A 27,779-nucleotide genomic window follows, 5' to 3' on the forward strand; every position below is an offset into this window, starting at 1 on the left:
AGCAGTCGGGAGTGGCGTCGACTAAGCTCAACCGAGGAGTCAGCATTTTTGGCATTTTATTTTCTTGTACTCGGAACGTATTCGTGTGCCAATGCCGAACATCTTTTTACACGAGCATGAACTTTATCTATCCTACGTTCTTCTCGTGTCCTTAACCGTGTTTCGAAAGGCCACGTGAAAAGTCACGTAACAACTTACCGACCAACAACAGGGCACGCACGCAAAAAGCGTAAATATTTTGAGAGCAAAGAACACTCCGCTAGCCCTACATGTGCCACGATTTCCTGGAATTTCGCTGTTTACAGCGTGGTTGAAGATTTAACAGTCTAAAGGGCGCCTAGCCGGGCCATGGTACTTCAAGAACGCGACTAATACACCTGCTTTTAATGATGCTTCGCTGGTTTGGTGTTGAGCGATTAGCGATCAAATGAAATCTGGCATCGGTTGCAATGATTTATCGCAATGCAATTCATTAGAAAACGTTTAAGCATCAGTAAATATGTTTGCACTCATCTTACTGATTGCGAAACTGCTATGTGATTAATCATATTTTAAAAGCAATAATAAATATAATTCACACAAAATATTGAAAACAGACGATTACATTTGATAAGACGAACTAAAAAAACTGAAATAATGACAGAGTTTCTTTGTAAATTATCTTTCTATAAAATATCAGTGGTTGGTAACGGAAAACTGTTCGTAAAGAATGAATTTAAATTGTATCTGAATTAACTTAAAAGGTAGGACAATCAGCGAACTGTATATTTAGAAGATTTTAAATAATTGAAACGATAAATAAAGTTTTCAAGCAACGTAAAATATTAAGAAAGAGTATCTTGTTGATTTAATAGCCTCAACAGTTTGAAGAAGTGCAACAAGTAAATTTTATAAACGAACGATTATACTTGCTCTAACGTTTATATGAATGATTGATCTATTACCCACTTCGTTCGCCGATTCCACTCCAACGAAAACAACATCCCGCGCAAAACGCGTACTTTTCATTCGATCCCTAGCAATAATCGCATGCCTCGTGCGAATGCGGGCAGGTTCAAAGGGGTTGTCGTCGAGTGTTTCGATCGCACCCTCTGGACCGGTGAGTGTGTGCGCGCGCGCGTGCGTTTCCGATCCGTGTGGCGCACGCCGTGGCGCACGACCATTAAAAGCGATGCAAGGGAACGACCAGAAGGTGGAAGAGGCACGCACACGTTCAATCGACATCCATGGATCCCCCTTCGCATTCGTCCTTTGCAGGCTGTGCACAGGGGTTCCAGTTTCATCGGCCGATTGCCAGCAGGCGCGTGTTACCGTTCCCCTTGCTCTCTACCCTTACACACTGTCCGCGGCATGCTCACTCACTCCGGCTCCGTCTGTCTGGATCGGTTTGCCCTCCGCACCAAACGACAACGAAACAGGAGCAGCTGTTAGGGTCGCAGTGGTGGCGGTACACAAATGGACGGACGACCCCGAAGAAAAGTAAGGGTACGCACAGCAACTGTCAGTTCCGTGGACGCCTTTCCCGTTTTCGTCGCGTTGTTTTCGTTCCGTTTCGTTCACTCACAGCACAACATAGCGACGATTGCGCAGAGACCGATTGCAGGCCCGGTGCAAAGCGTGGTGCAGCCGGCCTCAACATACAGACACACACACACAGCCACCAGCACGCTCCTTGCATCTTGAACGCCTCACGCAGAACCGTTAATCGCGCCACGCCACCAAAAGGACGCGGAGGGAATAGCAGCGAAACAGAGAGAGCGAAGAGAGTGAGAAAGAGAGAGGTAGAGCGACCAAAGGGACGCCGGGAACCTGCCAGCATGTTGAGCTTCCGAAAAAGGATCGTCGGTCCATTTGTGGAAGTGTCGTCGAGTGCACCGAACGCGTGCACTGCTCTCTATCTCTTCGCTCTATAGTGCAAGTGACACGGACGATGAGTGAATAGGATCTGTACGCCCGGTGTAGGCCAGTGAAGTGACCGAACGATCATGCCAAAAACTGCTCCAAAGACCAACACCCCAGGGCGCCGGAATCGACGCACGTTTACCGGCCCACCGGATGGCCATCAGATTGATCGTCAGCGGCAGAGGATTAATGTTGGTGCGAGACCACCAACCAATCAACAGCACTACACAATCCGTGGCCCACGGGTACCAGCCCGACCACCACTGACCCCTTCACCACCTGTATCCCCGGTGGTGGTGGTGTCCTCGAGTACCGATGATCCGGAATTATCCCCGATACGCCACCGTCGGTCGGCGGCAGCTTCACCAGCATCGAACTATCTGCTCGAAGCGTTGCAGCGCATTCGTGCACTCCAGGATGAGCTCGATTTTCTCGAGAACGATCCTTACGCCGAGGATACGGACGACGAAGAGGCGAACGACGGTGAAGCGGAGCCAGAAGCGATTGGTGGACAACAGGCGGAAGCGATCGGTTGGGCCGTCTGTACCCGTGAGGCGATCCAGTTTCTGCAGCGCGAAGGCATCCCAGCGGATAGTCCGCTGATGTTGAATCTTCGCCGACGGCTCATCGGCACCGCTCGTCCCTCCGATGAAGGAGGAGCGGGGTTACACGATGAAGGATTATCCTGTTGAAATACGGCCAGCACGTCCGTCAAAATTCTAGTCAGCGAGGGGTTGGTGGCATCCGTAGCCAAACCCTCCCAGAGAGAGAGAGAGAGAGAGAGGGCGAGAGAGTCTCTAGTCAGTTAGTGATGTAAGATCGAGATGTAAAATTTGCCGACAAATAAAGTGAACCATTCATCAACTTACCACCATAGGTGCACTACGTTTTTTCGGTTTCGGATAGAAAAGTAAGCGGTCCTGGACCTGGACACCGGAAACGCTTCATCTCATACCACCTGGCGCATCCACGGTCTTTATTAATTAGCTAAGTTCCAAGAAGAATATAAATTTCCAATTTTGCTCATTAGAAAACATCGCTCATCTCGTTACACCGGAACGCCCCTGCTCCATCTCCGTTCGTTCATTGTGCGAAGCATTATTTCTCTGTCTTTTACTCGTTATCACCTGCAGGCGGCTGTCGCTCGTCGCTCTCGTGGCGTGGCGTGGGTTCTTCATTACAAACTGCAGATTATCACGCTCTAGTCGACGCAGGACGGTGCACGGTTGCACCAGCACGCTCGCTTCCAGATGAAGTAATTAATATCCTGGGGCTAGCCCTGTCCACCCTTACGCTTAACACCTATATCGCCCAAAGAAGAGCCTCAGGAAAAACGTGCCGTGACGCGTGAGCCGCACGCGCGCGCTCGCGATAATTACTCTCTTTAGCTAGCTGGGCTATAACACTTTGCTTGCATTAAACTGGCCTGGCCAGTGCCACAGTTTCGTTGGACCGAACATGACAATGAATGGAAGAAATTCCCGGAAGGAATCTCCATTGTATCGCCATCAAGTCGCGATTGCCTGTTCCTGGATTCACTTTCAAAGTGAACGATATTGACATCTAGGACGTTTGCTGGTCGGCAGGGAGGGGTCAGGGGAAGCAGAGGAGCAAGAGGGCAGCAGCCAGCAGTGGCGCTGAAGCACAACCGAGACGCTTTAATGGATGACTGAAGATTATTTTCTCCGCGAATTGATGGTGTTCTCGGAACCTGCAGGGTAGAGGCGATAAATAGCGCTATTTTCCCAGCATTGCAGCTAACAGCATTCTCGAGCCGAGGAGTGGCTTTTCCTGGTTCCCTTTTTTTCCCGGAATATAATTCCGTCACCACGATCCGAGGTACGACGTCACTTCGATTCTCACACTTAATAGCCTTCTAGTTTCGGCATTAAAGGGACAACATGGCCTTAACGAGCCAGCAGAAATCCCTCCGCTGGCGAAGAAGTTTCAAAACTATCGGGGCTCCTGGAACTGCTCCACACCGTACCGGTTATAACCGATTGACGCAGTTGGCGTGGAGCTAAGCAAGCGTTCCAAACTGTTTTGCTCCGGTAGAATGTTTGAAAAACTAATCCAATAAAAGGGTGACCGGGGGTCCGATGTGCAAGGAGGAGGAGGAGGAGGAGGAGTCTGCCCCGACTCGTTCTGTGTTGACCATCGTGAAGTTTGGTCCATCGGCCTGTTGGGTCAGGAAGTGTGCAATTCACGGCCAATTTCCTCCGCTCGTGATCACCTTACGGGTCCGTATGCTCCGGTGATGGCAGTCGTTCCTGCGTGGACGCCCTCGGGAGCGTTGCTAGGGGAAGGTGCTCATTGGTTACCGGGAGCCGCTCCAACCGGTGACTCTTGGACTCCCCACGGCCCGGTCCCGTCACGACCAGGCGCACAAACTTTCACCTCTTCCCCTGGACGCTTTGCACCGACAGGGACTTTCGGATGCTGTGGTTCTGCGAGCGGCGAATCGTCGAGACGAAACTCGTCTCGCACGCGTTCCCGGCCGACGACAGGCCAATCCGACGTTGCACCGTCATGGGGCGGCAGCAGAGATACCGATGAAAGTGCTGCCGGAACACGCCCGACACGCAGTACAGGGCTACCGGGTTGATGCAGGAGTTCAGGAAGCTAGCAGCCGGGTAGAGAGAAAGGAAGAGAAGAAGAAAATAGGAAGAGTGGGTGTTTATTATGCATCTTCTGCCAATATCACTTAATATGAGATATCTTAACAAATTCAGTGAGGAGAAATGAGTTGGAACTTGTTGTCTGCTGATCAATACTGACAGCAGATGCCAAATGTCCCAAGATAGCTTAAACTTCTGCAGCCCATTAATTACTGTCTGACAAGTATAAGTGATGTGATTATTTATTGGATAATTTCACCAATCATTCACCGCTTTATGCAATGAAGGCTAACACAGCAGTTGCTCGATCCCGCAAGCAGACGTCATAGTGAGTCAGCCATCTCAGCATGGGGTTTGCCAACGCCCCGTTGTTTTTGTCGATGCAGCCCCCCACCCGGACCACCAGCTCGTTTCTAAGAAGAACCTGTCATACACTGCGACATGTTTGCTCGCCCAGGGTCTTAAAATCCCAGCGCACGCAACACGGAACGTCGGAAACTATGCGTAGGAATTCACGTTAAGACAAAGTTCGCAGCAGCAGCAGCACCATGCGGCTGACGTAAGTAATTAAATTCTTGGAATATTTTTCGCTCCGAAATGTCATCCCAATAGAACGGTAGAGCCAAGTAGGTTCCGGAATGTACGAACAACACTGGTGACACACATTTACCACCCGGTCTTTGTACTATGGGAAGAAAATGGTACGCTTTGACGAAACTTCAAATACAACACTTGTCCATTCGACTGAACAACTGTTCAGATGGTTTGGCTCTACCAGAGGGCTCGTGGTCCCTGGAATCCAGGGAAAACAAATGAAAAAGCAATCATCTAGCAAATGAAGTTGTTGCTGGTTTAATAACTGTCATGCACGCTCGCACTGAGACGGACAAGTAAATTGTTACAGCAAAAGCTTTCACGCTGGCACAGAGCGTGTGCCACGATGAGCTTAACATTTTGGACAAAATGGATCTGCTGCAGCTGGTCCCAGCTGCAGTGTGCAGATTGCTTCCTGGATACAGCTCACCGCACGCTGCAGCTAACAATTTATCTTATCCATCCATCAGGGTGTGTCAGGGCGGAAAGTTGTTCATTAAATCTCTCGCACTCTGTCTCGGTTCCCAGCGGTTCAAAATGCACTGGATGGAATTTCGCACTCCCACCCCACACCGTTGCAAGTTTCATGATGGATCATGCGTTTTTGGCGCAGCGATGCCTCGAGGCAGCATAGCGAGTGAGTGGCAGTAGAGCAGTAACAGAGAATCTACACCCATGGCAAGAATGTCCAGCCCGTGGGGGCTAATCCTTCGCTTATCCGATATGTCCAACGTGTATAGCAGCTATCTGAGATGTCTAGCAAGAGCGCACATGCCACGTAAGGTATTGTTCTCAGTTTTGAGAAACTGACGTCCAAGTGACGTCCCCACCGCTTCGGCCCCATCATGAATGTGTTGGCCAATTGTTGGCCGTAAGACGAACTGAACGCAAACGTTTATCGTAACTTCGCAAGGATGGTTGCGAATATGTGTCCACTGCCTCGCTTTCAGATTTTTTTTTATACCGCGCTTCCCTACGACGGTCACAGATGTGGCCGCGCATAAAATTCTTCCGAAGGTCGTGTCTCAGATTGATAAACTTTTCGATTATCTCCCGTAAATCCTGGCGCAGAACAATGAGACTTCGACGTCACCGTAGCCGGATACTACCGCCGGCAAGAACTTGCCTTTTCCGTGTCTGTATAAGCTTTTATGTGTCACCCAGTAAAACCCCGTACCGGGTGACCGGCGAGCAGTTTATTGCGAGCGGTTTTATGCGAGCGTCGATAAGCAATATACTCTCCACCGTTTCGTGTGTGAAGCCATTGGTCGCCAGGGATATTGTTCCCCCCTCCTCCCATCTATTTGGGATGCACGCATGCTTTGATCTAAATATGGACGTCAGTATCGTAGCGAGACAATAACGGCAAAGTGTCATCCGAGATATGCGAATACGGATGAAGTCGCATTTATTGAAACAGGTTTGTCTCGGTTTGTCCGAACGAGAGGGCCAGATAAAGAGATCGGCCCGAGTGTACGCGTCACAGCAATAAATAGCCGGTACTTGAATGGACAAGTTATGTGGCACCTTTTGTGTGGAAGTGTCGTCCGAGGACATCGTTTTCCCGTTATGTGCCAAACTATCGGACTTCACCGGACGTACCACTGGGCTGATGGTCCTCTGAGAGTGCTTCAGTGAATGATTGACGCACCTATTGAAGATGGTGCGATTCATTTGGATGACTTTCCTGCGCCTGACATATCCCGAATGGTAGTTCTTATTCGCATAAATCAGGTTGTAAATGAACACACATTTGTGATCATATCAATTGACAATCAATCGAAACCCAATTGTCACCGCTAATAGACGGAATTAGTGCAGATTCGAGGAAGCCACTGTTGGACATCTAGCTGATATCCAACGGGCGTTTGAAATCAATCGCTTAGAAAGAGAATCCTTCCATCCTTCAACTCGTTATTGAGCACGGTTTGCCTGAAGGAAGCCAAATTGAAATTAATTAATTTGTGGTCCATTAGATCCGCTTGAGGCTACATGGCTTTAATGTGGCTCCTAAACTATGCTGCCAATGTCAACGTAGTTAATCCTTTGGGCTATTGAGATAATAAGCTGCTTCATTCATTACACGATTTTCGTCGCTATATCTGGCCACATAATAGACTCATTCATTGAACGAGAAGTGTACGTAAATTAATGCTATTCCTGGCGGGAGTTCAGCTCGCCAAACTCTCAAACAGATGCTGTCACCGTGCCCGGAATGGCGCCCGGCCACCGGAGGTCTGATTACTGCGATTAATTGAGTTTTGCTAAATGGAAGTCGATCAACAGCCGGTGCCAGAGCCAGAGCGAACGACCTACCTGAGACAGAAGCCGGTGATGCGGAAAATATGCCAGAAGTCATCGTAGTCATCATGGGCGCGCGGATTCAGATGATACCACAGCTCGTAGATGTGAAAAGGGAGAAAGCATACGATGAACACGGCCACGAAGGTGATCACCATGCGGGCGACATGGCGCCGTGCCCGGGCCTGCGACCGACTCTGCGGACCAGCGTTTTCACCCGGCATCTCACGGGCACTCGTGTGCAACCGGTGTGCCATCAGCGCGTACAGGACGCCGATGATTGACAGTGGCAGGACGTAATAGATGATCGAGTTGAGCACCGTTTTGTACCTACCACGAGAGATGTGATGAGAACAGATTACCAGATTACCACCCTGCACGTTGCGGTTAATGAAGGAGACGCGAGTCGGCTGCCACTAATCCAGTGGCCCACGAACCACGAGTCCACATACTTGGAATAGGTGGAATCATTGGCCTTCGGACCGAACGGTGAGCAGAACTCGATGGTTTTGTTGATGGTCACCTCGACAAACACCACATCCGACATGACGGCCGACGGTATCGCACAGATGATGGCCAGCACCCAGATGAGGAACGCCACAATCACAGTCAGTGGGCGCGTCTGCAAGAAGAAGAAGAACAACAAGAAAGTTACCAGACCCAGTCAATTAGGGACTGAGAATGTCTGTGGTTTTTCGCCGGTGGGCCTTGGGTTCCCCAGCTACCTCTCACCTGCAGCTTGCGTAGAGGGTTCACGATGGCACAGTACCGGTCGGCCGAAAGGGCAGTCAGTGTGAAGACGGAGACACCGATCGATATATCCTTGGCAAACTCAGACACGCGGCAGAGGGTCGCACCCCAGGGCCAGGATTCTAGGGTGTAGATCAAGGACGCTAGCGGCACGCAAATCAGTATCACCAGCAGATCCGCTAGTGCCAGCGAAAATATGTAGCTGTAAGGAGGCGGGAGAGACAAAACAAACAAGTGGGTATCGGATGCGTCTATCAGCACGGGGCATTTCGTCTGCCGAAGGACTATTGACATGAGAACGATGTGAACGTGAGATACGCGGAATTAGGTTCAAATTGAGGTCCATGCAAGGTGGTGCATGCAGAGTTTCGAATTACCGTAAATAGCATATGTTTAATCAGTTATGACATTCCACAATGGCATGTTTGTTTGCAAACATCGGATCATTTAACTTTTGAATAATTTAGTCAATTAATCAATAATCATCAAGTGCAGTAAACCAATGTTAATTTGCTAAATAAATAATAGATAATTTAATTGGATTGGGATTTAATTGGCCTGAATTGATTTCATACAGTTTATTTGCTGTTGCGATCAATGTTCAATGCATCAACTCAACAGATCATCCGCAAAAGAGATTTCTCTCGAATTATGATGTTATTTTGGTGTACATAAATAAACAACTATAATATTTAAATTCAATTTTGAAAGTCCAACCATATGATACTGCTTATATAAAACATTTAATATGAAATGTTAAACAATGTCACATAACCTAAGCTGAGGTTAAGCATTTGTGCTCCAGAGCAACACAACAATAATATTCAGCATAATATGCTTCGTAGACAGTGGCAAGCGAATAAAATAATCGTGAAATGGTTGCGGTTTGGTCTCGTCCCCTTTTCCCCAGAAAATGGCGGCACCTAAACGACATCCAGTGGTCCAGCGGAAGAAAGTAGAAGGCTAAGTGACCACTTACCAGTAGCGAGGACTGTTTGCATAACTGAGTGCCCACGACTCAGTCACATTCACACACACACTCACAGAAACAAAACACATTTGCAAAAATTGAACGAATTACGATGGAAAAATTGTGAAAAGGCGTATGGGGCGGCACTTTAAGAGCGGCGAGAGGAAACGGAAGTAGGTCCACTTCGTTCAAGCCCAAGATTAAGTTTCTTGGGACCACCGCTGGATGAACAGTTCAACGTTAACACCGTAATGCTGTAGCCATCATTTCGTAGTCCAATGATGAACGAATGATGTCCCGGAGGGCCAATCTATCTTTTCGGTCAACTTGTAGTGTAATGGCCCTTGTGGCGCCCTTCTGGCCATTCCAGCGTCAGCGGAGACCACCTCTTTCATCATTTTTCTTTTCGATTTTGCTGCCAACTACCAAACCGCTTGAGGCTTAGTTCCGAATTCGAAACCACTCGAGTAGAGTCTACTTTAGGAAGTGACATTTCTCGAAAGGCTTTTTGCGGATAAGGAACGATGGTGGAGCTTGCGACGTGTGGATGCCGGCATGCGTCAAACAGAGTTGACTACTGATGCTGCTGGTTCTGGTGATGATGAAGATGATGATATTGAGGTTAGTGTATGAAAATGGTATTCCCATGCTCTTTTGTTTTCCACACGTGTTTGTGTGCCTGTGTATTGTACAATCTCCATCCAGACTGGGCACAGATGCCTACCATCAATCACCCTCAAGGCTTGCTGTGTGAGTGTTTCAGTTACTTTAACTTCAGTTACGTTGAAGTACTTGCAACGTGAAAAAGCTTTAGCTTTTTCATAATTTCACTCAAAATGAATGGCCACCATTAGGAGGGAAGGAGGTGGTGAAAGAGTCGGCGCTGGATTAGCTTAAAGGCTGTCTGTTAATCCTCGGGCTCTCCTTCTAAAAATATGCCATGCCAACGCATGTCGAGGACTAAGATAAGCTATGGTTTCGATTCAACTTCGAAGCCTCTCGAAAGGGATGGCTGAACGTCAGCAGATAGGAGCCGATGGTTATTAAAGCGATTACACGCTACCCAGCCGTGCATTATGGGCCCTTTTTTCCGTAATCCATCCTCTTCGTCGAATTCATCGGGTCTTTTTTGTTCTTTTTTTTTAGTGCTCACTTTGAATGCTCTCACGAAACAGAGCCACAGGGATCATTAAATCATCCTTAAGTGCAATCATAGGTCCTCAGCATAAGCCGCCAACAAAAAGGCTGGCTTCAAGTATGGCTTCATTCACCTCGGTTGCAATGCTGAGGTGTGAACGAGCCTATTAGCATTCCATAATATAATAAATGCTAACCAGAGTCGGTAGTTGAACGGAATGCGATGGATCGCCACAGGGCAGAGGTTATGTGGTCTGATGGAAAAACAGAGCCATATTAATTGAGTTTCGCTGAGAGCGGTTTTGAATCGGCCCATGGTTGCGGTCGTGTGATCTTCAATCAGAATCGGTTGACAGGGAAACATTGACAGGGTACATTATATTGAACTGACACCTGCGGCATCATCATTAGTGGTCGACTATGGCATGGTAATGTGTGATTAGTGCATCTATTGTTAGTATATCGATCAAATTCCGGTTCAGAGCACATGCCAATCTAGGTTTAGTTACCTCTCATGGAAACTCGGTTTATGTTTTGAAATCACCATGGATACCATGACAGTTTATGGGCAATTCTTTGCACTTTAATCGATTGATTAAATGTGAGATAATGCGTTCGAGTATTAAGGAGCTCTAATACTCAGCACATGCTTAACAGGGTACTTCCAATTAATGTATTATCTGATTTAGAGATCTTCTTAGATCGGAATAAAATCATCAGAACCATACAAAAAAACATATATGCAAACAAATACACACTCAAAAGCAGAATCCAAGTCCAACGGTGACCGATAAATTGATTCGACAAAAGTGGTTCTCTGATGCGTCGAGGCAAACCGGTCATGTGAAATGCTTCGTTTCCAACCCATTATCTCTATTTATGAGTTCGCACATCGAGTTTGTGGTGGGAAAAAATCGCGTTGAACAATTGAACTCCCTTTTTCGCAGAACAAAAAACCAAACCCGAGACCTTGCCGTCGCTGCTGTCCTGTACCAGCCGGCTCTCTAACATCATCATTCACGCCACTTCATAACTCAGCGACTCGGCGTTTAGTGTTCTTCCCCGGTGTGCCTTTACACTGCCATTGTCGTCCAGCACGGACGCACTTACGTGTTGGGAATGTTTCGCATTGCCCGGTGTCGCAGAAAGATCACCACCAGCGTCCCATTGCCGACGATGCCGACGATGAAGATCAGTGCGAACACGACGGGGACGATGTACGTTTCCGGTCGCTGCTCGTACGGTACGTAGTCGTTCATCTCTGGTTCGTCCGGCCCCGGTACGGTGGAGACCGACGATGGTAGGAACGTGTCCGACAGCAACCGGATAGACTTCTGTATCCGGTTCTCGCCGACCGTCATGTCGTCGGGTTCGGGGCGCACGAACCCGTACGCCGTGCTGTCCTGTCGTAGCAGCGTCGCCAGCCCCGACTCGTACCCTTCCGATTCCGCCTGCCGCAGGTTCACCGAAATGCTTTCGTTAAGGTCGTAGTAGTACCGCAGGGTCGACATCTCTACTCTTGGCTTGTCGCCCAGGCTGCCCCCGTTTGTGTTGTCGCAGATGATGTGCTCTCAGTTCAGTGCGGCTCCTGTTCTTTGTCCGGCGAAATTGCTCATCGAGTACGTACGGAGGAACTGCGAAAGCGGGAGAGAGGATTGAAACATTAATACGGGTCAACACCGAGTGCAGACATCGGAGAGCATAATGGCAAGGGTGTGCCGGCTAGGTTCTTTTTTTATACGACTTGGTTTACAAGAGCGAAATACACAAAAAGCTCTATAATGCTGAGTGGTCTGAGCTGAGGATTATGCACGCGAAAAAACACCACCAGTCACCGCAGCAAAACACACAGTAGTGCGAACGGATTGCTTGTAGCTAGTGCTAGTCGAAACAATCGAACAGTCGGACGCCCTGGAGTGTGTAATCCCGGACCGTGTCGTCCAATACAAGGTACAAATTGATTTGAGCAGAACAGAGCAAAAAATAAAACAGAACGAAGAGACACCAGCACGTCGCTTCTAAATCGTGGGCTTACTTTCATCCACTGCTACGAACCAAACCGAATGCTGCGATGGCCGGTCGGTGTTCGTCAATTCAAACCACGCTCACGCACGCTCGTGGTTTGTTTGCACGAAGGAATGAATTTCATTCGACGACATGTTTTTACAAGCTACCGACATTTGCAATTTATATGATAATTTTCGCAACTCCATCAATGGACGGAGGTTGCATTCTCTGATGCAGCATAGCATTTGGTGCTGGTTGGCACCGGCCAGCAGTGGATCAGGGTTCTTAGTAAACTTTTTTTTTCACAAAAATATATTTAACGATTGTTGTAAGCAATTCTTGTGGATCGTGAAGGTATTCTGAACCACGTCCTTCTAGCTATAGAATCAAAATGAATCTATATTTATAGAATAGAATATGTGTTTAAAATATAGAATCAAAGTCACAGTTAAGCAAGAGTACGAGCTTATTGTAATAATTGGCATTCTATCCACGGATTCGGCCCAGCTGATGTGCTTTAATGTTGGCATGCTATAAGGCCGAAGTTCTCTTATTAAGATGTTAAACATTAACATAATCTCTTGAAACATGCGTCTCATTATTAATCGTTTCGAGCAAAAGTGAAAGAATCTACTAAGAAGAATTAGAGTTTGTGAAAACAACAGTCGGACCAGTTCCATGGCGGCCTAGAACATGGACCATGAGGAACTCTTCGCAGCACAAGATGAAGTGATGTGTACGTCACGTTATCAATCATCCCACTTCAGCCCTATTCGGAAGCCGATTACTGTCGCATAACTGTCAAACCGTTGAGGGTCAAGCGGTCTGTAGCAGCGGAAACCAGAAGCTCTTAAAGTCCGGTCTCCGTCACGCAGTGATTGCGATCTTACATACAGAGGAAAGAAAGAAAGAAAGAAAGAAAGAAAGAGTGTGTGTGTGTGTGTGTGTGTGAGAGAGAGAGAGAGAGAGAGAGAGAGAGAGAGCAAGAAATTTATCGACTGCCTTTTCCGAAAACAAACACTTGTGAACCTTAGTACGAACCTAAACCGACGACACGATACCAAAGACATGTGCACACAAAATGCACGGATACTGTGAGTTTTCCTTCGAAAAAAAAAAGAAAACAAAAAAGGAACAGAAATACGGAAAACAGGAAGCCACCTTGTGACCGGAGAGATTTTCTCCCGAAGAAACCATAATCCGCTCAAGCGTTTCATCTCTTTGGAAGACAGATTTTATTACGCCACCGGGGACAGCCACCAGCAGCAACAGCAACTCGCATTTCACCGGCCCTTCACGACATAAGTCCATTATTGTGTGTCCTTTCTTCAAGAGCCGGTGCGTGTGTGTTTTTTTTTTTGCTTTCAATTCCATCCTACCGCTTGAGTGGTGGCGTCCTTCGAAAAGAAATGATTTATCCTGCCATAAACCTGAACCCCGGACAATTCCTAAAGAAGCTGGGTTTGCCATTTTGGGAAAGTTTGTATTAACTCAATCTCAACACCGGTAGCTACCGCGAAAGAGATAGTAGGAATTCATCTCCTGGGCCCACATTAACCTGCGGATGCTGGTATTGGATCGAGCGATTTCTCGATGTCTGGTCTGGCCACATTGTCTGGTTGATCTGCCGTTATCGTTGGCCATTTCCGAACATTAGAACAGCCTATTGAAACTTCCCAGAAGAGCGGGAAAAGCACATTATGAGGTACGGGTCGAATTCGCTAGAACCGATTATGGTAGCAATACACAGGGGACCCTAGATAAGAATCCTTACGATACTTGGAATCTGACCTTACTTCAGTTGATTGGATTCCACAGAAGCTGCAGAGACGATAACATACGAATTCGGCGATTTTTAAGGCCCCGGGGGCTGACATTTCGCGCGCAGACGGTCAAACGAGAGTTTGAGAGGAAAGTATCGTTCGTCATGAGTTTTTCGGATTGTTTTCCATTCTATCGTCTATAGCACCCATAGGGTCCATCAATAGCGTCACAAGAAGTCACCGGGGAACGTATGCACACCATTTTTGCACCACAGTTTGCCGTGCTGAATTATTAATTCATCCCGTCGCGAAGCAATCTGGTCGCAGGCGGACAGAACAGATAGTCCACCACGACGACAGACCCAGGATCGTGTAGATTGCTTTTGGTGATGACCCCGTGAGACGAAGCCGGTGATGCATGTTGCTGTAAAGTTCTTCATCTCGATATCACTCGATCTCTCCCAATGGCGAACGATTCCCTGGAGGAAGATCGAGCTAACGGAACGAATATTCGAAATACGCCCAGACGACATATAACCATCCCACGACGGTATGTGCCTTTGAACCCGCGGCACAGACCCCGGAATTGAAGGATCTATCTCGTAATGGTGCCTCCCAGCAACGGAACGGCAACATCATCAAACATCATCTGTACACAGACATAGACACATAGACGCAGCAGCAGCAAAACGCTTTTCAATTTCCAAAAACCATTTTCAAATGTCACGTAATACATGTCAAACGACCGGAATGTCGAACCGTATGTGTATTTGTGTCTATGAGGGATGGTGGGCTGAGCCATATCCGTGTATCGGAATCGTGCCAGCGACGTGCTCATGCTGAAGGAACGATGCTTCGGATGCGATGGATTCCCTATATCGCTACCACTGCGCTTCCTGTGCGTTCTCTTCCGGGATGATGCTGCCTGCGTCTTTCATCGCCACGTCCCCTAAAAGCCAAAACTAGATCCCTCCACTCAACCTTAGATGGAAACTTCGGTATCGCACGCTTGCTCTGCCTCACGCTTGTTTGTCGAACAACACTCCGATGATGTATGTGCTTTCGATATCGACCCTGGCCACGTACCATGTTCGACCAAGTCAATCTACCATCTGTATGGGTGGGAAATCAAATGGAATCGATTTGATTTCTAGGGTTTAATACGGAAATGAGTCGAACAGGATTCTGGTTTGGGATCAAATACTGATGCCCGGAATGGAAATGATGTAGCCTTCTGGTGCCGCTATCGCCGTTGCCATATGTCGGAGAGGCAGCACACCATGCGTCTCCATGGTACCGGCCCAGCTAATGACCGTCCCCGGCCCATCATCATGTCCCGTGTGATGGCCGGATCGCCGGAAAATGGAACACATTTCGGCATTTGGCGTTCGGTTAGGGTGACCATGGCCGTGATTTGCATAACCTATCCCTCCGCCATGGGTTCTTGGATGAAGTAATTTACGAATGGCTAACCGGTACGAGCAAATGGTTACCGATTGTGCCGAGACCAAAAGCCAGGATTAAGGGATGGTTAAGGTTTCCAAAAACCCAAACAAACCCGGATTGGATACCAGTCCATAGCACTGTGAAATATTGGTCGCCCCTTTAAAGCAATCAAACATCCCGAAAACATCACTGGCGTGCCGGTTGGTTGACTGGCTGGTTGACTGAGCTTGAACAGACCGTTGTAAACGGAAACCCAAGCATTTTGGACGGTGACAACGGACCAAATCAACTGCACTCGATACCGGTCCAACCAGAGAAAGAGAGAGTGTGTGTCTGTAAATGATGCGTGACACACAAACGTTCGAGTGGAAAATCACTCGCAGCTTCTCAGTTTCAATTTCCACGACCCGGGGGCCGCCGAGGTTTCGTATTTTTGCTTCTCGTCAACCACCCGTCAGCCCTGTCCTGTCCAATCGCAGGGATATTGATTTCATAACAGTCTTCCGTTTCTGAAATTGACCTTTTCACGGCCCACGGTTGGTCAGTGGACAGAGTGGTCAGCCGGCATGAACAGCAGAGAATACCGACTCTTTCGGCACCGTCGGCACCATGGGACGTCGCTCTGCTGCCCCGGTAGATTGACCGTAAACCAGTCAACCGTGTCTGATCGCCACTCCGTGTGTTGGTGGTTTAGTGAACGCTCACCACTCAACCAATGTCACGGATGATTTATGCTGGTGATAGTGTATGTGTGTCTGGGTGCACGTGAGGAAAATGTCGCTCTTGTGTGACACTTCACTGCGTCGGTTGAAGCAGCCCAAAAGCTGATCCCTAGTGTTAACACCGGACATCTGAACACCGGTTTGGACAGTACAGCGGCCAAAGAAGAAGGACAGTAAGTATCTTATTTGATTACTGCTGCTATGCCGTACCATTGTGTGAAACGGTGAAAAGACAAATCGAAAAACCATTTTGACATGCAGATGATGTGCTGCTGCTGCGGTTGCTGATCGAACAGTGCAACCACTGTGGCAACCGCACAGAGTTTGAACTTGAATTCAGACGAGTCATGAGTTGAGCAGGAAAACCAACTGACCGGAAAAGTTGTGACCGACAACTGGGCACTGTTCCGTCGTGCAATAATGCTACAGACCGGTCATCATGCTGCGGTCGAGAGCTGTCACTGTCGTAGAAGGCATCGACCGGATCGCATTAGGAGTAGCTTCCGACAGCGGATAATCCGCTCCAGCAAAGTACAAGTAATCAAATAAGCTTTCGCTTTGAAAGCCGAATTCCGGGCCACCGAAGTGGCGATCCATCATTCGGAGATCATTCGTGAGCAAAGGGTTAATGATGCCTCAAAGGCGGTAAAAGAAAATTCTTTCCAGATCATTAAACGACGATTCGTTACTAAAAACTCTGATCCCAAAAAGTAGCAGCGAACTGGCTCGTGATGATCCGTTGGAACTTTCCGAAACTTTCTAACCATTTTGCCCGCCGCATCGCTTCGAGTGAACCTGAAACTCGACCTCACCGCAAAACCCCGCACACAGCAATACCAGCTCCTATTCCAACAGGGTACATTACTCATAAACAGAGGACGACACGATGCTACGATGACGATGACGACGACGGCGTCGGCGGTTGTCGTAGGATGATGCCGTTCTCCGGTATTTCCGTTTGTGCAATCAATAACGATACGATAACGATGGAAGGAACGACAGGAAAAAAGAAAAGAAATGAAAGGAGAAGCAACGCGAGTAAAGCCGAGCTAAACGAGTCCTGCGTAGCGTTAGGCGTAAGCTCCGACCACAGTCCTGTTTTGGACCGGCGTTGTTGGTTGGTTTAACTTTGCGGAGGGAATTCACAGAGGAAGGCAAAAAAAGCAGTGAAACCGGAGGCTGGCGTGTGTATCGGGATATTTATCTCAACCGTACGACCACGCCATGACTACAGACGCATCAGGTCCTGTAGCATCAGGGCAGTTTCCACGCAACCAAACGACCGTATTTCCGAGATGCTAGATGTGCTGCTTTGAACATCTTTTCGACATGCCCGATCGGAATACACTGTCAAGCGATTCCAAAAGGAGTTTTGTGACAGAAAAAGAAATTCCGGAAAAGCCAGCCAAATGCAGCCGGGGCAGGATGGAATGCAAACGAATGGCTCGAGAACGGCATTTCCTGGACCGTTGGCTTTGATTAAAGTGCAATCCGGCGTAATATGAGTGACGTGGAGCTTTTGTGGGTGTTTGTGGCGTTTCTCTCTTTTCGTTGGCTAGAGCAACCTGGAACCTGGGATGATGTTGCAATTTGGTTAGTTCACTTAGCCTGTGAACCATTTCTTAGTATGGTTGATCTTTTTGGCTTTCTGCCGCTATAAACGAGGAGCACTAAAGTAGAGGGCTTGGATAATGCAGTTAACAAGAATCCCTTTTGCTTCATCCTCTGAGTGCAGTGCAGAAGGCCGTGGAACTTTTAAAAAGAGAATTGAAATGAATATTCGTAGCCTCGGGCATACGGTTTGTTCATCGTGTTCGTTCTCCCCTTTATACCGGATAATCACGCTAGTCTTACTGTCGGCGTAACCAGGAGGGAACACTTTATCCATGTAATCATAAATTTAAATTTGACTCTGCAAAACTACCCTGCGCTAGCAACAGGATTTCGGGTTCCGGATACGTATTGTGCCAATCCGACACCGGACCCATAAAACCAGATCGTTTAGGGTACGATACTCGGTCCCGGGAGTGCTATCATCAAGCAATTACATCATTCGTGAATGGCTTTGCTCTCGTTTACGGCATAAGTTTGGGCTAGCTTGCCCGGCATCGTTATCGCGCTGTTGGTAGGACATTCAACGAATCCCTTTTGCCAATACCGCGAAGCAAAAGTTTAAATTTAATATTTCGGTTCGAACCATTGTTGGCGTACCGAATGCAGGTGCGTCATGCTAACTTCGAACGATAGCAGCATAGCAACGGTGCAGAGTATCCTCTGCTGGTTGGTAGTGAATTTCACACGGCTTATTTATGGCTTCAAATCAAATCATATTCCCGGCGCACCGTACGGTATTCGGCATCTAACTGACTGACGAATAGGACCTGATAGTCACGTACCTTGTTCACCAAATTCTCAAATTTTGAAACCAGCCGCAACCCACATACATCGGGGTGGATTTTTTTTTACCGTGGCGCTAAAATGGAGTACAAAATGATGCCAATAACGGTCGAATTGGAGGATAACAGCGATCCAGGTGGTTGCCCGTGTGCCTACTAGTTGCATACGGGTTGCTAGGATCCGAAATTCTGAAATTCCGAACAAAATTGCAATCGAAGGCTTCCAATCATTCTGGAGCTAGTAAAAAGCGTCCTGATTTCATCGTAAATGAACCCATATAATTTGCTTCTGATGTTATCTAGGAAGGCAACTCTTATTGACCCATTTTCATAGTTTGATTCCTGAGAACGATAGAAGAATTTCTCTTCTCCTATGATTTCCTCCTGGTTTAGACGCTTACATCAGCAGCACAGCTCCAAGCCCCGCGATCAACCGAGGGGTCACTACTGTTGAACAGTTAAATGACAAAAGATGACAAACGGCCGACCAGGATTATCCTGCCCGGGAACGAGCGAACCGGGACACACACACCACAATGATTTATGGTTTGACTTGCATCTCGAGGTCAGTCCGTTGGCGGTGCTTCCAGCTTTTCCCATGCCGGATTTCCTATCACCCACTGTTTGTGTGTGGCGTAGGCTCTTATTCGTTTCACTTTTTCATGGGAAAGCTGGAAAACTGTGGGCCGTACCAGCTCTGTAAGATCAGCATCATATTAATGCTTCGTTAAAATTCGCTGAACTCATTGTGTTACTGTCATTGGCTTGGTGTATGAGGATCTGCTGCTCAGATCTGTTACATTTCCGTCGAAAAGAGCGCCTGGAAAAGTGTTTTTCATGTAAGATGAAAGTTCTTTTGATTTTCAGAACTTTCTTTTGGTTTTGCGCAACTCACACAAACACAACATCCACTGCTAGACGCATTTGGGTCGGATTTCGTTTCCGAGCATTTTGTTGGGCGTATTTTCATTTCGAAATCATTCCAATACATTGAGGAAAACCTTTTGCCTAGAGTGTGTGTTGGTTTTCCAGTAGACTCTAGCGAAGAAAGGCAGGAAGAAGGATTCGGTCACAGTTCGGTTTACTTAACAAACCTTCGACAAACCTTTTTCGCCCCCATTTTGAGTATCATTTTCCTTAGTCCCTCGCAGCAAACGACCTTTCTATTTCTTTGGTAAAGCAAAATTGGACGTTTCTCTCGAAACACAGCAAAATAAAATATATCCCAAACCGTGGCGTCCGGTTCTTGATATTTTTTTTCCAACGAGAAAGTAGCAAAACAATGCTCCCAGCAGTCATAGCGCTGGGTATCAAAAGTTCATCAGCCATTCTGGATCACGCTTCTTGCGTCCTAGTCCGTCCGTCGGCTGATTGCGCTTGTTTGCGGAAACAAAAAACCTTCGGAAAATGTGGAAAATGTTGTTGCTATAATCCCTGCAGTCTAAACAAAAACCGTTTCAAATGTCAGCAGCCTCTGTTGGTCCCAAAGAAACTTAACAGAAACCGGAAGCTGAATGAAGTCGAGCTGATTACCTTCCTTCGATCGGACTTTCCCTGATCCCGTTGGGTTGGGATGGGCTGACCACTATGGTTGGCGCTTTTATTACTGGATCTGGAAGGAAGTGGCAATGTGGTTCGCTAATGGAACCGAGAGCAAGAGAGAGAAAAAGATAGGTAGAGACAAAAAAACAGCAAACAGGAGGGGACATTCGGGAAGAATGTTTTAAGTACGCCGGTCACGCCTGCCTGCCAGTCCAGCCTTACGAAGGATTCCCTAACGGCGAAAAGGACAGGGTCCACATGTGAGGCAGATAAAGCACGGAACAGATACCGAACAACCGGACCAGGTTTTGGGAGGGAGTTCGCATTCCCCAGCACTCTATTCCCTGGACACGGAAGAATGAAATAAAAACCTGGAACTCTCGTATCGATCCCCCGTTTCGCTCCCTCTTTCCCCAATCTCTGATTTCTTATTTATTCTGGAAGGACGAGGAAAAGAGGTAGGACAGATGGGGTGGGATGGGATGGTGAGGATGGCATGAAATAACACATGATTCCCGGAAATGGGTGACAGTTGCTGGAGGATGTTGTTAATGTTTTACTAAATTAGCTCACAGCCTACTAGCTCCTGCTGGTCTGTGGACCTAGTCTGGGCTTATCTGTTTCCTTTACGCTATTGTGGGGGTCTTCTTCCCAGGAGAGTTGCGGTATTCTATTGTTCCGAACATATTTTATCGCATGCTGTTTTCCCGGGTGCCGCTACTGGCCGTTATGGAGCTAATCAAGTCGTCAGCTTGTCAGGACAGCCCCTGCTGCCAGTTGCTTTGCCCTTATTCCGTCACTTATTAAGGCCCATCCCACTCCCAAGGATGGTGTGCCTCCTCTTCGAGCATTAAATTCAGAAACAAATCGGAACTCCCGACCATCGAATAAGAACGGGGGGTGGGTCCGGATGAAGACTAAAAACGAAAACAAACTCCCACTCTTACCGCTACCCCGCATACAATAGACGAACTTTGTTTTGTTTTAATCTGCAAACTTGGGCTTTTTCGGAATGTGACCAACCGAGCGATTCATTCATAATGCCCATCAATGGAATCCGTCCGTAGCCGCCATGCGGGGATTACTCTGTCAGCGTTCAGATTGAGGGTGAGATCACATTCGCCAAACACGGCACGAAGTCACACAGCAAGGGCAACATAAATCGGTGAACAGGAAGAGAGAGAAAGAGAGAGCGAAAGAGAAAACAAATATTTTCGCTTGGCTAAGCGCATTACAAGCCAGCGAACGAATGACGTCACCAAAAACTGGACACTGCACCGTTCGTTCGAGCGACAACTTCCCGTTGGTCGAAGCATTACAAAACTTTCCAAGGACTTTTAAAACAACCAGTTTTGGTCAGTTGGTATTGGGTTTTTTTCTCTCTCTCTCTCTCTCTCTCTCTCTCTCTCTCTCTCGAGGATCGCTTTCCCAGATTTCCGTAATTTCGTGTTTGCTTTTCCATTCCTAACATCAACCCTCGACCCACAAAACGGCCTAGTTTTTGGGCTGACTTGTACGATGCAAATTAATTAAATTCATCACAAGCCAGCATACCACCGTCCGAGGTTCTCTTCTCGCTAGCCGGCACCGACCCACTACATCACAGGAATGTGCAGGAATGGAGCAAAACATTTTAAATATTCAATGGCAGCGCCACGCGAGTCTCCGTCGACGTAACATCGGACCGCAACTTTCTGACGTCGCGATCACGGCACCATTATTACTATTTATTTAAAGATCCTTCCTCTCCTCCCGGGCCAAAAACCCCAAAGGAATGTTTCGGAAGGTAGCGCATGACCAAAATACGAGCCCACTAGCTACCATCTAACTCGAAACAGACGATCCACGTGGTCGACGCGTCGCAATGGGACCCTGTCAATGGCGTCGCTATTCCTGGTTCTTCCAAACCTCATCGCCACGACTTTGCCTACGTGGCTCATTGGAATTGCGTTCAATATCGTACATTCCTCGCGCCACGAAGTGCTCCTTTGGCCACGCGCAAAAGTTGATTATGCGAAGCCAACCCCTGGTGCTGGTGCCCGATGCCCCACCATCTTCCGGTGGGGCGTTTCAAGATTACTCAATGTGTAGGGACAATATCAACGTTCTGGTATCCGATATCGAGATCCGCTTTAAGAGTACAAAGCGTCTTCGGAGCGTCTATGCCCAGTGCAGGGGTTGAATAATTAATGAAGCACTTCTGGTCCCCTCCGGTGGCTGAAACTGATTCTGGCCGCAAACTAGGGGCCCGGGTCGGACGGGAGCCACAATTTTAATTCGATTTCAATCCCATTTTAAGCCCTTCAGAGAATGCGTAAGATATCCTTTATCGTTCCGGTATCGTGGCACGTGAAGCAAGATCCAGTTAGCTTTGAAAGTCGAGGATTCTCTGGCTTAAGACGAACCACAGACAGAGAGAGGGCAGAGAGGGAGAGACAAAGGAAAGAAATCCTTAATTTTCGATTGGAAATTAATCAACCTTTGTAATCCTAGCCAGGAACCGCACCATTGGTGGCTCTATTTGTGGATTTCTAGAAGAAAAAATGGTATTTTGCCAATAAGCCAGCGCGCAATGCCAGGCAGCGATGCGCTCAATTAACCTGATCATTAAGCATGGCACCCCACCTTGAATTCCAAGCAATTGGCATCAGCAAATAGTGTTGTCTGGTTCTGGCCGAACAAGCCAATCCCCACTGGATGCTGGGCGTGTAGCTATTAAGCGACCGTGCGGCCCTGAGCCTGTGCCAAGGGAAATCAAATGTCTTTTCTTGTCGGCCGACCTTTCGGGTCGGCTGTGCGGTCTGTGTTTGTGGTGAAGCTGGCCCTCAAGATTCTTCCACCAATTTGCTGGCTTCCAATGCTGCCATGGTTGCAAAATCGGAGAAAAAACAGGACCACTGTGAATTGGTATTGACATTTACCAATCCTGGCGCCCGATTGGCTGGACCGATCGTTGCAGTGAAATTGGATTGGACCGCTTTCCACAGATCCCACAAACCAAAGCTTTTCGCTTTTTCTCTCTCACTCTCTCTCTCTCTCTCTAGCTGTCGCTAAATCTCAAGGACAATCGAGAGGAAACAGTTTACGCGACATTTGTGTCTGCTTGTCGGCATGCTACGGCCGCTGCTACGGTCCGCTTGTCCACTGAAAGTGCTTTCCGAAGCAATAAAACCCACTCGCCAACGGTCAGGATTCAGTAGCGTAACGTTTCGGTTGCGTGATAAATTGTTCACTTCGAATGTAACCGGAAATGCTTCCGGATCTGCGACGCGCGTGTGTGTGTGTGTGTGTATACGTCGGTGTGAATGATGGGAAGCGGGTGGATGGGTAGTAATAATTATTTATCCCACATCGCATCGGTACCCGGGGGACCGTTTGAAGCTTCAATTTTTATCGTTTTGATGCCATTATTATCCAAGCTGACTGGTTAGCCGGCTGGCTGGCTGGCTGGCTGGCTGGCAAAGATGAAATATGTGTCAGGAGCCACATAACTCTTGCTCGTAAAATGAGTGGAAGTATGTCAGCGTAAATCAATTATTTACACCGGCACCGGCACCAACACCGGCCCTCAGACGTGTCGAGCAACGATTTGAAGGTCTCTGAAACGATCCCTCATTTGCGGGAATGGATCATGTGTGTTTCAAAATGGTAGCGCTCTTTATGGGTTCATAAAAAAATCGAGTAAGTAGATTTCATTTATTTTATTTCATTTTATCTTAATTTAAAACGACCGTTTTAATACCCGCAACTTTACGCACTCGTTTCAGTTAGCCGGCCGGCCATAAATATTCGCGCTGCCATGAAATAACCGCAACTCACGTGCTCACGCGTGTCTTAAAGTACGCGATAAATCTTCGTCAGTTGGAATGATGAATCGTGAGCCTGTTCTAATGTTGCGTGACTGAGCCTTGGGGGTGCGATTATTAAGTACATGTTCAGTACAATCGAGTTCACTGCTTACAGCCGTACGTTTTGTACAAATGTTACAAAACGCAGCAATTAGAGTAGCACAGTTCAGGTGATTCGTTGCTGCCCCAGAAGTCATATTCTGGAAGTCATAGTGGAAGTTAGTATTGCCTTTCGTATTGCAGACCTTCAGAAGCAGTCGGTATCCTTGAGTTCATTTTATCAATACTCGAGCCATCTTTTGATACTCGAAGGAAAGTACCACGAAGAGTCCTTTTGAAGTTTTCTGGTTCCACATAAAAGTATCTTTTCTATAGAATGATCATGTTCTTGGCGGCCCAGACCATCATTAGCACGTTACTATTAGCAACAGTTCTAAAGAACCGCAGCAGGAGATGGAACCGTGTGTATATTATGCTTTCACCTAGCATACATTGACCGCACAAAACACACAACATTCCGTGACGGGCACATGACGTGTGGTTAGTCCAACCGCCTGACAGTTTGTTGGAAAAATGGCGTGTGGTGCTACGCAAATGTTCACCACCCAGGTCAAGTCGAACTTCCTTCTGCAAAATGGATGTGCGCAGCGTTCCGTAACTTCCGTTTTTTTATTGCCACACTTCCGCAAGTGTTGCTACCTGGCCTGGTGTCTCAAGGTGCTCGATCGATCGAAGACACCTAGGCAAACCATGTCCTGTCAGATCGTATATTAATAATTCATTAAGTTGCTTCCCGTTCGAACGACGCACCCGCCAACAGACACACACACACACCGTGTGGATTACCTTTTCTTTGACATGCCCGACAGCCGGCGAGAGAAGCTCGAGAGACAGCTTTGGCAGGTCCTTAATATCATATTATCACTTCATTGTGAGAGCGAGAGCATAAAGCTACCAGAAGCAGCACTACGGGCCCATTCCAGCCGGCTTATCGGGCTTTTGTACCGGATGTTAATGCAGCCATGGTGGGCCCTCCCGGTAGCCTTGCTGCCCGTATGCGGTAAATGTTTGCATTTTTAATCACTTTCCATCTAGGTGCACACACCGGGAACAGTAACAGTACAGCATCCAGCTAACATCGCGCACACGCTTATACACTCTGTCATCCGTAAAATGAAGCGCCCGATACATTGTACATCATTCTTGTTGCATCTTGTTGCTGGGGAAGCCCGGACTCGTATTAGCACCAGAGAGCAATAGAAGAGACAGGCAGAGAGACGGAGAAAGAGAGAGAGAGAGAGAGAGAGAGAGAGAGAGAGAGCGTGATCCTGAACGAAGATTGCGTTCCGTGCTACAATGTAGAACTAGTGGCGCTTCTGGAATGCGCCCGGAAACAGGCTCCTATCCTATCCGTACTTCCAAGGGGCTTATGGGAGTTGATGGATCACATACATAGTTTACCGTGAAAAACGAGACTTCGCTGATAGGCGCTTCTTGTTCTCGTGCGTGGTTGCGCCCCGAGATGACGCCAAGGTTCTGTTGGTTGGTTTGCTCTGGTACATTCGTGCCGATGAGAATTCAAATCATGGAACTAGCGCTCGGCGTGGGAATCCTATTAACATCAGCGGCGCGTGCTAAAGTTTTCCCCTTGTCGGAACACTCGCAGAAACATCGTCATGGCGGAATATCGTGGGGCAAACGAATCGTAAGAAGTTCATTGGGCTAATTAGCCTCGTGCGGACTTGCTTTGTCGGTTAACGATCAGTGGGCAGGCTTTTCGAGATGTCGACCAGAAGCTCGTTGCCTCAAGGCAGCTGCACGTGCTGGAGGAATCTAATAGGTTTGGTGCCATTGTCCTGCAGCAGCAGCAACAGCAGCAGCGGAGCGCAAGAATGAATAATCGGTTACTATCGGCAACGGAACGGAAAGAAGCGGACATTCTATACGGATGCGCCTCGAGACGCTTATAGGTACTAGGGATAATGACTCTATTCTCAGAACGCTGTACACGCGAAACACGATATGTGGCCCCTGGCTGAAGGATGGCACGCTTAGCCCGCAGCTTATAATAGCGCCATGAAAGCAGAAACCCATGTCCAACGATTCTGTTCGCTTATTCCTGGAACTTATCGCTAAAAGGTCCCCTGCTCGCCAGGGGAGAGCATGTACAGTCGCACTAATGCTCGCATCCATCAAACCCTCGGTTCCCGATGATACCATCTGGCCTTCCTCTTCCTAACGGTCGGCCTTTCGGTCCTGACGACCGATGAGCATTTGTTCTCACCAAGGGGGCCTCACCGGTCATCGATCAATCAAAATTACCTCAGATCTCTACGCCAGTTCGCGACTTCGACTTCAACGTAGTGCCGTTTAATAGTACGACCCCAACGGGCGGCCACCTTGCATCTGAAGATTCGTATCGTTCGGTGAAAGCAGCGGCCTCAGGCGTGACACTTGTTTCTCTGCTGCCGCTACTGCGTTGTTTGTTTTGCGGTGTGGTTGGCGTGTTGTGGTCAACCCTCAGGAAATGTATTTAATTTTTCACATCTGGTTTATGGGGCCCCCGACCACCCACAGGACGCCGCCCGTACGTGTATGTGTGTTTTTGTGTGTGTTTGTATGTGTGTATGTTGACTCACGTTAATCACTTGATGCTTTTTAATTCCATTCGGTCCGGTAAGGTTGGTGCGAGGTGAATCCTTTTAACGGCCGCAGCAATCGTGGCGGTGGCAGGCCGGAGGGGCCTGGTACGAACTGTGGTACAAATTATAATAAATTATCTTTCATTTTTCATTTTGCTGGACCTCGAAAGCACATCCCCCAGGTCAGATCACAAATTACAAACACAAATACAAACACACACACACACACACACACACACACACACAGACAGATAAATACACACACACACTTTTCTCGACGCGTCGTCGATTCGATCACTCGCTAGCGGATTGGCCGGAGAGGAGAGCGTCGCGGTTTGGTGTGTTAAGTAATAAGCATGATCCACCGTAATGATGATGCCTGTTGTAAATTATGATGTTCGGTGTCGGATCGTAACTTATTTTTGGATCATCCAAGCGCGTTAGAGCGACGACCACTTCAAACCAAGCGCTCGGGGATTCACGTCATCCCGATCACTTTTCTGGGTCGTATCGTGCCGCGAATCGACGAAGGCGTTTCCGTGCCAAATGGAATGTGGGTAATTCCAGCTAGCAATTCGATGTTAGACTCACTCACACATACACACACACACATACACACCACCCTAGGCAACGTCACTGGAGCAAACCATTCAAACAATGAAACTTGAAGCGTAGTAATGAAGAGTTGATAATGATTATAGTAAAAGTGTGGCACGAATCGCGCTAATCATAAACCCAGACACCACAAACACGCGCGTGCGGCAGGATGCTATTTAAAGCAGGAGTCTCTCCAGCCCCCCCCCCCTCCTCCAATCCCTTCTACACTCCTGGCTGCGACGAGTTGCACCACCGTATTACTGCTTCACGGGGCAGGACTGTTTACTTTCCATTTCTTTTTCGCAATTTTTTTTTTGTTGTTGCGGCGAGTTACTTTCTCAAACGAAAGCCTCGGTAAGCTCGGTATCCGTTTATTTGCCGGGCCCTGACCATCAGTTGCTAGCCTCGCCGGGTATTATCGCATTCTTTCCCTGTGCTAGTCCCTGGGATTACGTGGCAACGGCGATGGCGGCGACGGTGAAAAGCGGAAAAAATGGCACAAATGACGGCCGGAATATTCCATGTGGCATGCTTGTGGTGGTTT

The 27,779-nt window shown here is 47.9% G+C and overlaps 1 protein-coding gene across 1 annotated transcript; it reads right to left on the reverse strand.

Annotated features, from left to right (window-relative positions):
* Positions 1-2,933: 2,933 nt before the first annotated feature.
* LOC125948886 (neuropeptide CCHamide-2 receptor-like) lies at positions 2,934-26,771 on the reverse strand. The gene is made up of 6 exons (XM_049675409.1): positions 26,636-26,771; positions 11,383-11,906; positions 8,148-8,367; positions 7,868-8,037; positions 7,431-7,745; positions 2,934-4,524 (listed from the first exon to the last, which is right to left on the reverse strand). The coding sequence occupies exons 2-6, from the start codon at positions 11,781-11,783 to the stop codon at positions 4,296-4,298; spliced, it is 1,335 nt and encodes a 444-aa protein (XP_049531366.1). The 5' UTR covers positions 11,784-11,906; positions 26,636-26,771; the 3' UTR covers positions 2,934-4,295.
* Positions 26,772-27,779: the final 1,008 nt, after the last annotated feature.

The sequence above is a fragment of the Anopheles darlingi genome, chromosome 2 (genome assembly GCF_943734745.1).
Source record: "Anopheles darlingi chromosome 2, idAnoDarlMG_H_01, whole genome shotgun sequence".
Lineage (NCBI taxonomy): Eukaryota > Metazoa > Arthropoda > Insecta > Diptera > Culicidae > Anopheles > Anopheles darlingi.

What these genes read in the sequence shown, in the direction of transcription:
- LOC125948886 (XM_049675409.1), bottom strand. Translation starts at nt 11,783, where the DNA reads ATGTCGACCCTGCGGTACTACTACGACCTTAACGAAAGCATTTCGGTG. An exon ending in ATGCGAAACATTCCCAACAC is followed by an intron (nt 8,368 to 11,382) that starts GTAAGTGCGTCC and finishes GCCTCCTTACAG; the next exon opens with CTACATATTTTCGCTGGCAC. An exon ending in ATCACCGGCTTCTGTCTCAG is followed by an intron (nt 4,525 to 7,430) that starts GTAGGTCGTTCG and finishes CCCGGCTGCTAG; the next exon opens with CTTCCTGAACTCCTGCATCA.